Raw genomic sequence first — 12,861 nt, forward strand, 5'->3', positions numbered from 1 at the left:
CTCCAAGCCGGAGTAAAGAGAACCAAACTCAGTTCCACAGGCAAGGGGAGCCTGAAGATGGTGAGTGAGGGGCTGTGCCGGAAGGAGGTGGGAAGCCCCCCCCCCCCCCCCGCTGAAGCCCCCTCTTGACTGTTCCTTCTCTGCTGCAGGCCAAGTTCCTTTCCCAGGACCAAATTAATGGTAGGTTGGGTTTGTTCTTTAATTAGTAGCTCCCCACAAAATGTGTGTCTCATTAGGCAATTTGCTTTGCTGGGTTTGTTGGTAGGAAGGCAGGCTTGAGGGGTGGACAGCTGGCCCACCCACAGGCTTGCGGCCAGGTGCTGTGGGGCAGCTGCTTATCTGTTTGGGGGTGGCCCTGAAGACCGACTAGCTGACTTCCAGGGCTTGTTATATGTCCGTGTGACTTTCAAGCTGGGTCATAAAAGTGAGCTTGCTTAGTGTTCCAGAGAGCCTGGAAGCCGGTCTGGGTGGGAGGCCACTAACATAGTAACTGAACCAGAGATGGGGACTGTGGCTTTGTAGTCAGTATAGACAGGCCACAGAACTCAGGGTTACACCCTGGGGCAGGATATTTCTTTATGGACCTTTGACTCTGTAAAAGGAGGGGCTCAGCTGGCACCTCCTGCTCAGTTCAACGTGGGCACCTTGTTCTTGGGTTTCCCACAGAGCAGAGTTCTGTTTCCCCAAGAGCAGAAAGGCAGAATTAAGTTACACAGGACCTGGCAAACACCTGGCTAGGGATCTGGTGGCTGAGTTCCTGGCAGAGAGGCCAGAGCTCAGCACAGGCCCTTTACGGGATAACTCTCTTTTCCCTGAGGCTGTGCCCCCTACACCTGCCTCAACATAGGAGGGGAACAGCCCTGGTAACCCCCTTCTCAGTGCTGCTGACATGACACCTTGTCAGCGAGCTAGAACTGCAGGTACACAGGGACATGGAGCTCTGGTGCAGGACACTGTCCAGCAGGCCACAGGGGTGGCTTCTGGTTACCCCAGCAAGGATCTATCCCAGAGATGTAAATGACCAGAGCATGGTCTAGAAGAGGGAGTGACAGGGATGTGTGCCTATAGGTCCTACTCTTAGAATCCTCAATTCCCTATACCCCAAACCAAGGCCCAGACCAGAGGGGACAGTGAGGAGACTTTGCTACACAAAGCCTAGCCCACAGTTAGGGGCCAGAGGCTGGTGAGACAATCCGCTATGGAAGAATTTGTAGCGATCTTGCAGAAGACCTAAGTTTGGTTCCCAGTACATACACAAGGACTGCTCACCACCACCTGTAACTCCATCTCCCAGGGCAAAGGAAACATTTGGCCTCCTGGGACACCTGTGCATGTGCACACAATGGAAAGTAAAGGGGGACCTAAGCTAGAGGCCACCTGTCAGCCTCACCAGTCCCCCCTACTCTGCTGGACATCAGACTCACTGACCCCTCTCTCCCATGGTTTTTGAACAATTAGAAAGGAAGACGGAGAATTCTCTTTGTATCCCAGTGTCTAACACCAAGAAGGTGGCCATAAATGTTTAGGGTTGGAAGCCTGGACGGGGTTGGGCGAGGAATGGGGCTTTGGAATCTCCCTGGCCAGTCACCTTTGAGTCTCAGTTTTCTTGTCTGAGAAGAGGGTCAACGATGCAACCTGATGTGTTTACCTCACTTATACTTTACCTCAGCATGAGTCCTTTCTCTGTGCCAACCCTGCCCTGTGCCAGCCCTACCCCAGGGGTTAAAAACCGAGCACGGGGCCGGAAGGTACCCCCCCCCCCATTCAAGGAGAGTGAAAGACAGAATGGACAGCATCGAAAGAGGGGTGGGGCCACACTGAGAGGAATGGAGGTGTGTGTGTGTGTGTGTGAAGGAGACTGAGGATCGGGGTCCTCAGGTGAGCCAGGTATTCTGGGGATCTTGTTATCTTGGTCTAACATAGGGAAAAAAGGCTGCAGGTACTGAGGGCCCACCAAGCACTGTGATGCAGAACAGTGTCCAGCAGAATCCAGAAGTGGCTTCTGGTGAACCGGGCAGGGATCCCAGAGTTGTAAAGGACCAGAGCTTGGTCTAGAAGGCAGATGGCGGAGGGGGTTGGGGGTGGGAGGCGGCAGCTGGAGAGATGGCTCAGCAGTTAAGAGCACCTGAGATAGGGAGATAGGCTCCCAGCAGCTACTCCGGGTGACTCAACACCACCTGGAATTCCANCTCCAGGGAATCTGGCTCCGCAGGTTTGAAGAGATGGACTGGGTTGGGAGAGATAAAGGCACCTGCCCCGCAGCCCACCACATGGTGGAAAGAACCATCTCCCACAAGATACTCTCCGACTCCCACACATATATCACTAAACAAAACAAAACAAAACAAAGTGATCTGTTGAGATGGCTCAGCTTCAGTATACTCATACTTAAGATAACCCTTTAAAATAAAATGTATTAAAATGCTTAAGAGAAGAAAGAGGGGCTGGAGAGATGACTCAGCGGGTAAGAGCACTGGACTGCTCTTCCGAAGGTCCTGAGTTCAATTCCCAGCCACCACATGGTGGCTCACAACCATCTGTAAAGAAATCTGATGCCCTCTTCTGGTGTGTATGAAGACAGCGACAGGGTGCCCACATATATGAATTAAACAAATCTTTAAAAAATGAAGAAAAGAAAGAAAAGGTGGGTCTGTCGATGCTGGAAGAGAACATATGTCAGTTTGCTTAGGGGCTGGCCTCTGTTTAATCCCTACGCTAGGTCACGGTTACCAATATAAGGGAATGCAGTGTGCTAGTCTGGACAGCCAGCAGATCCTGCTCCCCACCCCCAGGCTTCAGCTCCTTCTTTGGACGATGGAAGGGATTAGGGGATTAGGGCAGCTCACCCCCACAGAATCTCCATCTGCAGAGCTGGGATCTTACCCAAGCTCACAGGTGGCTTGGCTTTGCCTCCAGGGGCCCCAGAGGGAAGAGGCAGGACAGAGACAGGACAGCTTTGCCAGGTGTGCTGCAGCAGCAGCTGCAGCAGCAGGAGGCTCCTGCACAGGGAAGGAAGGGCAGCAGAAAGAGCCATGGGTCAGCTCTGCCGAACCCTGGGCATCCTTCCCAGCAGATCCATGTCAGGACCAGAACCTGCCCGAGGACAACTTGAGAGTTCGGGAGCCAGGTCCTAGACAAGTGAGGAAAAGTAGCCACACTCAGCTCTGACAATGATAACCCCTGCCTAAGAGAGCATCAGAGAACCGCTGGCCACCACTTGCCTCCTAGGGGATTCTGCAGAGGTGAGACAGTCTCATCAATGTTACAAAGGTCCCCGGAGTCTGGCAGCCCTACCAACTTTTGAGTGGCATCTTAAGGAGGAGAGAAAGAAAGGAGGGGATAGTCTGGCCAGATGAACCACAGGATACCTTGTGAAATTTGAGTTTCAGGAAAATATTCTTTTTGAGTCTAGAATAGCCATGTAAAATTTGACATATGGTTGGTATGTACTCATGTTAAAAGTTAACTCAGTGGGGGCTGGTGCAGCATGTACTGACCTTCCAGAAGGCCCCAGTCAGGCGCCTGCACCAATGTGGGGAGGCTTACAGCCACCTGTAACTGCAGCTCCAGGGCACCACCCTTCTGGCATCTTGGGTGGCTTCACCCATGTGTCATTCACTCATGACACATACAAATAAAAATAACACAAATAAATCTTCAACAATTAGCTCATCTTTCTCTGAATTCTATGTGACTTGTTGGTTTTATATCTGCATGACATGCATGTATTTATGTAGTGTGTGTGTACACACGTACTGTGAATTTCAGAAGACAATTTGCAGGGGTTGCTTTTTTCTTATACCACATGGGTCCTAGGGATCAAATTCAGACTTGGCGGCAAGCACTTTCACCCACTGAGCCACCTTGCTGGCCCTTTTTGTTTGCTTTGTTTTTTGAGACAGTGTCTCAGATAACCTAGGCTAACCTTGAACTACTACATAGTGGAGGCTAACCTTGGAACCCTGACCCCCTGTCTTCACCTCCCAAGTGCTGGGATTACAAGCACATGCCATCACACTCTGTCTCTATGTGGTTTTGGAGATCAGGTGGGACAAAAGAAGGAAAAGAGAATAGGGAGGTCGGGAAGCTCAATGTTGGGCACCTGCACAACCTGTGCAAGGTCCCAGTTCATCCCCAGAATGGAGTGGGGGAGAGGAAAGGGATGGAAGAGAAGGAGGAGGGCAGGGTTGGGGTGACCGCCTGCGACTGATTTCCTCTCCCAACTGTTTGCAGAGTACAAGGAATGCTTCTCTCTGTATGACAAGCAGCAAAGAGGGAAGATCAAGGCCACAGATCTTCTGGTGTCCATGAGGTGCCTAGGGGCCAGTCCCACGCCCGGGGAAGTGCAGCGGCACCTGCAGACTCATGGGATAGGTGAGTGGGTGGTCCGGGTGGGCTTGTGAAGGGTCTAGCTAGGAGAAGCAGGTGGTGGCCACGGAGAAAGCTCAGAAGCCTGAGGTACTGAGTGCCTCCCCTGTCTGAACTGTAGAGGTAGCTAGCTGGCCATGTATATATACTGTATTTCTTCCCACAGGGGACCTTGGTCTCATGTCCCACCAAGTCTGTCACAGCCCAAGAAAGTATGCTAACGGTGATCTCAGTGTTTTTTTCTCTCTCTGATTTTATTTGAGATAGAGTCTCATGTAGCCCAGGCTGGTCTTGAACTCACCTTATGCTAGCCCAGGGTGACTCTGAGTTCCTGATCCCCCTGCCTCCACCTCCAGAATGCTGAGCTCACAGATGTGTACCACCATACTCTGCTCCTATACTTATGGAGAAACAGCTTTCTGCAGGGGGTCTGGCATGTGCTTAGTGAAAACAGCCCAGTTGTGTGTGCTCCATCCAACTATGTCCTAACCAAAGACACATCCCAGAGCCAGTAAGGTGCCTGGGCTCTGGAGCCAATGGAGGACTCAAGACCAGGGCTCAATTCTTCTGATTTCTTTGGCTGACCTAGAAACTGTACCAAGGGTGCCAAACTGGAAGGAACCGGAGCCCAAGCAGTTCCCTCTGCTGCTGTCATTAAGGGAGACTTTCTTTTTTTGACTGGGACATATGGGACTTTTATAATCAAAACCAAATTGTGTTTCTTTACTTTTAGGAATTAAAAACTTAGGGAGTAATGTCTACCAGGGTGTATACACTGGGGACTGGACACTGGGGACTGGACTCTGGGGGGTGGGGTGAGGGTTGGGGGAAAACAAGCCCAGAGAAAGGGGTGGCTTTGGAAAGAGCACTTGAGCCCGAGTCCAGCCCTCAGCACCTGGACCTCAGCATCCTCATCTCTCAGATGGGTTCTCACATCTGCTAGGGTTACTAGAGGCCAGTGAGCATCTCCTCCTACAGGCCAGAGCCCAGGGGGCAGAAACCTGAACTCTCTGTTCTCTTTTCCTTAGAAAGGACAAAGCAGTCAGGGGCATTCCCATTTGTTGTGCAAAGTGGTGTGAGGAGGGTGGAGCCTGAAGGCCATGGGAAGGTAGTGGAGTGAGTGGTAAGGCAGAGACCAGGACTTGAGGTGGATCTGGTGTCTGCTAAGAGGAGAATGGACACACTGACCTGGACCAGGTTTCCTCCATTTGGAAGCATGGGAGAGAGCAGAGGGGGCTCACTCTGGTCCTGCGGTATCATTCAATACTCTGGATTACTGTCTCCTTAGCAAGCAAGATAGGGGGAGGGATTAATAATCATGATGTCTTAGGTGTGCCCTCCCCCTGCTGCTGCCCTCTCCCCACCCTGTTGCTATGATAAAATACCATGACTAAAGCAACTTAAGAAGAGAAGGTTTTATTTCAGTCCATCTCAGCTTGAAGCACCTGATCACATGGCCAGAAGGCGGCGACAATGAATGCATGTGTATTAGCTGAATGCCAGGGCTCTCCACTCTGACACAGTTGGGGATTACCTACCCTAGGGAATGGTGCCTGTTTGGTTTTGGACCAGGACAAGGGGTTGAGGTGCATACTTTACACATCAAAGCAGACCTGACCCCCAGGTTCTCCCAGCATCCCTCAGTTCCTATCTGGCACACCCTGCCCCAACCCTGAACTTTCCAGGCCAGGGGCCAGGCTTCCCTTCCCTGAGAGGCTCCTCCCTATAGAATCCAGGGACTTTGATCTCTCCCTCACTCTTCTCCTCTCTCTGCAGGATCACCCTTTCTCTCTTTTTCTTCTCCCTTCCTTCACTCTCCCCATGGCGACTCCCCTGGCCTCCATCCTTGGGGCCAATGAACTCACCTGAGAGCGGCTTCCCGGCTTCCCAACAAACCTGCCTTTTATATAATCTAATCTGGCTTAAATTGGCTCAATTCACAGGCAGTGGCTGAGAAGTAGCTTATCAGTGGCACCCAAAATGGATGTGCCTTTCACATCAATTAACATAGTCAAGGTGAACCCCCATGGGTGTGCCCCACAGACCTTTCACTAAGATTCTAGATTCTGTTAAGACCACCACCACACAGCCGGGCAGTGGTGGCGAACGCCTTTAATCCCAGCACTTGGGAGGCAGAGGCAGGCAGATTTCTGATTTCGAGGTCAACCTGTTCTACAGAGTGAGTTCCAGGACAGCTAGGGCTACACAGAGAAACCCTGTCTCAAACCCCCACCTCCCAAAAAGACCATATCCCACATGGTTCTGAGGATCGCTGCGAGGATGACATGGAGACTTTCTGTGCTGTGAATGGCTGGGGGGGGGGGAGCTCTGACCCCCTGGGGCTGGCTTCCCCCTAAGAACCTTCCCACCCGCTCACTGTTTTGTGGGGTTTCCTAGACAAGTACGGAGAGCTGGATTTCTCTACCTTCCTGACCATCATGCACATGCAAATCAAGCAAGAGGACCCGAAGAAAGAAATCCTTCTGGCCATGCTGATGGCAGACAAGGAGAAGAAAGGTTACATCATGGCGTCTGAGCTGCGGTCGAAACTCATGAAACTGGGAGAGAAGCTCACTCACAAGGAAGGTACCAGCCTGGTGGGCCCTGAGCTGTCTGGGAAGGGTGAGGGAACCGTGGGGAGGGCAGTATTATGTAGATCACCCAAGGCTGTGCAGATGGCAAGATGATGAATGGCCCAGAAGCTCGAGAGCAGAAGTCAAGCTGGCTAAACCAAAGGGCTCGAGAGGCGGATGTGGGCCGGGGGAGAGGGTTAGCTCAGAGACAGTCTCCACTTGGAGTCCCAGAAGCAGTGGAGGCTGACTTTGTGTGAGCAGCTGGGGCATCTGCCGGGATTCACTTCGTCCAAGCTCTCACCGAGGATCCCAGTGTGGCCCAGAGTGGCTAGCAATGCAGCCACTTTTGGTTTTAGAACTTTACTGGTGTGGTTATCAAATGTCAACTTTGTAGGGGATAATGTTGTGTCACAATGTCAAAGACATAGCTCCAAGACAGGGGCTGGAGAGATGACTTCATGGGTAGGGTTTGCCCCACAAGCATGAGGATCAGTTTGGATCCTGGAACCCATGTTTGTTTGTTTGTTTGAAAGAGCTGGACAGGAGGTGTGTGTGGCTGCCTGTAATTCCTGCACTCACTTGGGGGGTAGAGACAGAATGCTAGGGCAAGCTGGCAAGACTATATCCGATCCGTGGGCTCTAGGCTCGGAGAGCCTATACCTCAAACAAAAGTAGACAGCCATAGAGGAAGACACCAAATGGCAACCTTGGCTTTCCATACATAGGTGCCGGTGCACCTGCACATGAGCCTCCACACACATGAACTGGGATACACATGTGCACACAAGCCATACACACTACAAGCTGTAACAGGCACACTGGCAACAAGAGTTCAGCTGACAAAAGGGGCCAGATGAGTGGCTCTAGGGAGTAGAGCTGAGGCAGAGTGCAGGGAGCAGGAGCCTCTCCTGTCCAGGGCCATCTTCTCACCACAGCTGGCTTGGATACCGTCACCTGTGGTGTTTCCTAATTGAGAAGCCATTGTGCCCTTGTCCCTAGCAGCCCTAGGAACTGGGGCTGTGGGAGCTTTTCAGGGTTGGCAAGAGCAACCTGTCGTGGTCACAAGTATGAGGGGGTCTTGCCTATGACACTTCTCGCTTCAGAACAGGATGAGGGCCTGGGCCTTGTGAGGAAACTCTAGGTGCAGGCTTGGGCCATCTGCGGTGTCTTTCTTCCTAGCCTGCTAACACTGTTGGCAGCCCTGGTCCTGATACAACTGTAGACTTTGGCCTGCCCCTAGTCAGCATCACTTGTATCCAAAGTCAGGCTTTCAGGTCGTGTGGGGAGCTTGTGGGGTCAGATAGAGGTTCAGCTTAGGCGCAGAGGGCTGAAAAGGTCCGATACCCACGGATTATTAACTTCTGGCCAGATAACAACTAACGAAGGCAGAGTTTTCAGGTTGTGGTTTGAATCGAGTTTGAATCCGGGCCCTTCCTTTACAGAGCCCTTGGGATGCGCTTCTTCCCCTTGCTGTAAATGGGGTTCTCACAGGTAACCCTGGGGTCCTCCAAGAACTAGCAGTCTATGGACCAGCCTGCTCAGATCGTACCTGCACTCAGGAAGGTCCTGAGCAAAGCCCTTACAAATGGCGTGGAGCAGGCAGATTCAGCTCCCAATGTCTTTCAGCTGGAAGAGCTTACGGCAACTGCTTTTCATGTGAAGGGGAAAACCGGCCTGCCCTTGCCTCAGACTCCATGGCACTGCTGGTGGAGTGTTCTCTCAGGTGGTTAGTGCCCTGCCTGCAGTGATATTCAGGCCCTAGACTTCCCTCGTGCTAAGCAGCAAAGGCCATTGAGAAGGAGCTGGCAGAGACCAGTTCTCCTCCAGGTTCAGTGGAATACAAGGTACCCCCAGTGAGAACCATCGCTTCTGGGGATTCAGGAGAAATGTTCTGTTCTGAAGCATCTTGGACACATGTAGTACCTGGCAGGGCTATCACCCAGCCTTAGAGTGTTGCCCACTCTGCTGGGCACTGGGCTGTGGCATGTTGCCTTCTGGTCCGTCTCCAGCTGGAGCAGATACTTGGCCTGTTCTCTGTGGCTGGCAACTCACTAACTGGCTGCAGGTTAGAAGCTATTCCATGAAATAAGATGCTCCTGTTTCCCCAGGCTCAGAGCACCTCTGGTTTTAAAAAGAGAGAACTATATTCAATCTATCTACTATCTATCTATCTATCTATCTATCTATCTATCTATCTATCTATCTATCTATCTATCTATCTATCTATCTATCTTCTATCTCTATCTATCTATCTATCTATCTATCATCTATCTATCTACTATCTCTATCTATCTATCTATCTATCTACTATCTCTATCTACTATCTCTATCTATCTATCTATCTATCTATCTATCTATCTATCTCTATCTGACAGGATCTCACTATATAGCCCGAGGTAGCCTCAAACTCAGAGACCCACCTGTCTCCTCCTCCTCCAGAGTTTTGGGATTAAAGCTGTATACACCACCATACCTGGCTGAATTAGTATCTTTTAAAAAGCAATTCTACTTTCAAGATTTTATTTGGCAGGCGTGGTGGCACAGGCCTTTAATCTGAGCACTTGGGAGACAGAGGCAGGCTCATCTCGCCTGAATCCCAGTGTGCCAGCCTAGTCTACAGAGGACGTTCTAGGCAGTGCTACCATCTCAAAACAAACAAGAGTCTCATAGAAAAAGATTCTGTGTTTGCACCTATATGTACAGGTGCCCACGGAGGGCAAATAATGGGCATCAGAATCCCTGGAACAGGTTAGAGGCAGTTGTGAGCCACCTACACATCAACTGGGAATGGAATTAGGGTTCTCTCAAGAGTAGTTTGTACTCTGCACTGCTAAGCCATCTTTCCAGCCCCTGAACAGTGTAGTTTGATGCGCTGAACTTCAGTTGCAGTTGGCTTTACTTTTTGCATGTGCATTGACAAGATGCATTTTTCAAATTAATGTTAGGGATCCAACTCCAATCTAGGTGCAGGTGGCCATGTACTCTCCTCATCCCTTTGTAGTGAAATAGAGTAACAGATACTTGTAGACTAGGCTATAGAGTAACAGACATTTGTAGACTAGACTACAGAGTAACAGAGACTTGCAGACTAGATTATAAAGTAACAGACCACTTGTAGATTACAGAGTAATAGACACTTGTAGACTAGACTGTAGAGTAACAGACCACTTGCCACTCAGTATTCCATTGGTGGGGGGCAGCAAGGTGAGAGGTGGGCTTTTTTTGGAGGAGAGGTGCAGGTGTGAGCCATGCTGTGTTTGGAGCCATGGACGATGCCCATGTGACTGGGAGGTTACTAGGGTGGGCTGCACAGGTACAACATCCACGCTAAAGGTTTCTTGAAAGACAGACAGAGGACTGCCAAGCCTGCTTATCTTTGGAAGCCACATGGTGGAAGGAAAGAGCTGACTCCCACAAGCTGTGCTCTGACCCCCACATGTGTGGTATGCACAATACCTCCCCTTCAAAAGATGTTTAAAAAATTAAAATCAAGTACAAGGCAGCCTCAGGGACTGATCCAGTGTACTCTGTGCTCATATCCTGGGAAAAGTTCTGGGTTCTTATAAGCAGGTTATTCTCTCATTTTGGCTCGTATCCCAGTCCACGGGAACAGTCTATCAAATTCTCAGGGAAGACTTCTGGAGACCCCTAATATCAGCAGATCCAAATTGAAACAGTAATGTGATTTATTGCAGTGGATGATCTTTTCAAGGAAGCAGGCATCGAACCAAACGGCCAAGTGAAATATGACACATTTATCCAGAGGATCACCGTTCCAGTGCGAGACTACTGAGGGAGCCGAGATCAAGGGAGCAGAGGATGAGAGCCTCCAGGTCCTGAAAACCTGGACTGATTGCTTTTTGTAAGGGAAGTCTAGAGATGGCACAACCACTGCATGGCATAAGTACCAATAAATGATGTAGCCATGGCATTGGATGACTGTAATAAGGTCTGTCTTGATTTTGGTACTAACATTAGTCTAGCCCTTTGCAGCATAGTCTAGCCCTATGATTTGCAGTTAGGGTTGTGTGCCAGTGCTGCCTCTGTAACATCATCCCCTTACCCATTGTACTTCTCAAAGCCTTTGGTCCTCACAGGGATGAAGATTGTGACTGAAAAGAATTGGTTGGCAACTTCAGAGCATATGGAATTGGTGTTTCTGTGGTAGTGTTTCTCTAAAAGAACAGTCTGCCTAGAAGACCAGTCTACTTTTGGGTGCAAGAACAACCTTCGACATGTCTAGGATAAAACCAAGGTTGGCTGGGAACAGGCAACAAGCACAGAGTGCGTACACACGCATGCACACACTTGCACACACATACAGAGCAACAAACATAGAGCACAGACATACAGCAACAAACTGTGTGCACAAACATAGAATAAGCATATAGCGTGTGCGCGCGCGCGTGCACACACACACACACACACAAGACACACAATAAACACAGCGCATGCACACGGACACACCCATTTCCTTTCTGGAGTTTCATTTATTTGTTCTCATTTCTTATAGTTCTACAATCCCACTGATAAATCCTCATTTTTTTCCATCTCACTGGCCAGACCAAGTGTAGGATGCTTTTTCATAAAGAGGTATAAAGTGTAAACAAACATTAGAGGAGTGTAGGGTCGGCTGAGTAGTGGGGAGAGCCAACTTTATATCCCACACCAAAGGAAGTGGGAGGCCTTGCAGAGTTAAGCAGTTTGCTGAAGCTGGGTCCAGGGCCACTGTTAGGTTAAAGGAACTAGGATGGTCTGCTCAAGTGACCTGCGGTGATCATGACTTTCAGCTATTCTCTTGAGACTCACAGAATGAGGAGATTTATCATGCCATGGCCAGAATCTGAGAGGCCCTGAAGTCAACAGTGGGAACCAGTGTCCTAGCCAGGATATCCAGGAAACCCACGGAACACTCCAGCAGAGGTAGGGGGCAGAGCTCTAAACATGAAGACCTTCATTCCTTTGTGTCAGGACTGCCTGTGGCTTTGTGCCTTATATGAAAGTAGAAAGACATATCAAGACACAAGGTCTCTTGGGAAGCAGACAAGACACACATCTTACTAAGGGCTAGGCTCTGGAAACACTCCAGGGAACTAAACACTGGCAGCCTGGGTTCAGCTACCTCACATAGCCTGGATGGCTCAGACCAAACAGAAGACAATTGAAGGGAGAGCCTCATTCCTGGGAGTAGATACTATGTGTCCCCTGAGTAGCTTGATTATAAACAACCTGGCAAATTTCTTTAATCCAAAAACCAAACCAAACCAAACCAAACCACCACCACCACCAACCTCCCTAAAACAAAGCAAACAAAACAAACCCTAAAAAGCTAAATAATAGTGGCACATCCCTTCAAAGAGGATGGAGTCTAACATGAGACACAATATTGGCAAGAGCCTGTCTGGGAAACACAAAGATAAAAATGTAGAATTTCTGGGCTGTTTTAGGGAGCCTGCAAGAAGTAAGTACAGACAAAATACAGCAAAACTTCCTACTTCCCGTGGTAAGCCCTCCGGGGGGGGGGGGGCTAGATGTCTACTACAGAGAGGTGGCTGTTTTTTTCTGTTGAGTGGGAAGGTTCCAGACCCCAGCACCTCTGGCTCTAGCCATGGCTTTAGAATCACATCTGCTCACCAGTCTAGAATTTGAAATCTGACAGATGTTCCATGCGGATGCTGCGCGTGAGGCAGGGTGGGAAGAGGCTGGGCCCTATACTAGAGGCACTTCCTACCGTTCTGATGTCTGTCGGTGACTTTTCATCTATCTATTTATTTATTTATTTCCCGAGACAGGGTTTCTCTGTGTAGCCCTGTGTCCTGGAACTCATTCTGTAGACCTGGCCTCGAACTCAGAAATCCGCCTGCCTCTGCCTCCTGAGTGCTGGGATTAAAGGCGTGTGTCACCACCACCTGGCCCTTGA

The 12,861-nt window shown here is 50.0% G+C and overlaps 1 protein-coding gene across 3 annotated transcripts; it reads left to right on the top strand.

Moving 5' to 3' along the window:
- Nucleotides 1-12,413, top strand: Calml4 (calmodulin like 4). Of its 3 annotated transcripts, none has more exons than XM_021207745.2 (5): nt 7-60; nt 150-180; nt 4,234-4,374; nt 6,766-6,954; nt 10,637-11,084. In XM_021207745.2, the coding sequence occupies exons 1-5, from the start codon at nt 58-60 to the stop codon at nt 10,732-10,734; spliced, it is 462 nt and encodes a 153-aa protein (XP_021063404.1). In that variant the 5' UTR covers nt 7-57; the 3' UTR covers nt 10,735-11,084. The 3 variants fall into 3 exon arrangements, with proteins under 3 accessions (XP_029399312.1, XP_021063404.1, XP_029399311.1); XM_029543451.1 differs by having other exon boundaries at nt 10,619-10,705; XM_029543452.1 differs by lacking the exon at nt 150-180 and having other exon boundaries at nt 1-60; nt 10,637-12,413.
- The last annotated feature ends 448 nt before the right edge of the window (nt 12,414-12,861 follow it).

This window comes from Mus pahari, chromosome 10, assembly GCF_900095145.1.
Source record: "Mus pahari chromosome 10, PAHARI_EIJ_v1.1, whole genome shotgun sequence".
NCBI classification, from domain to species: Eukaryota; Metazoa; Chordata; class Mammalia; order Rodentia; family Muridae; genus Mus; species Mus pahari.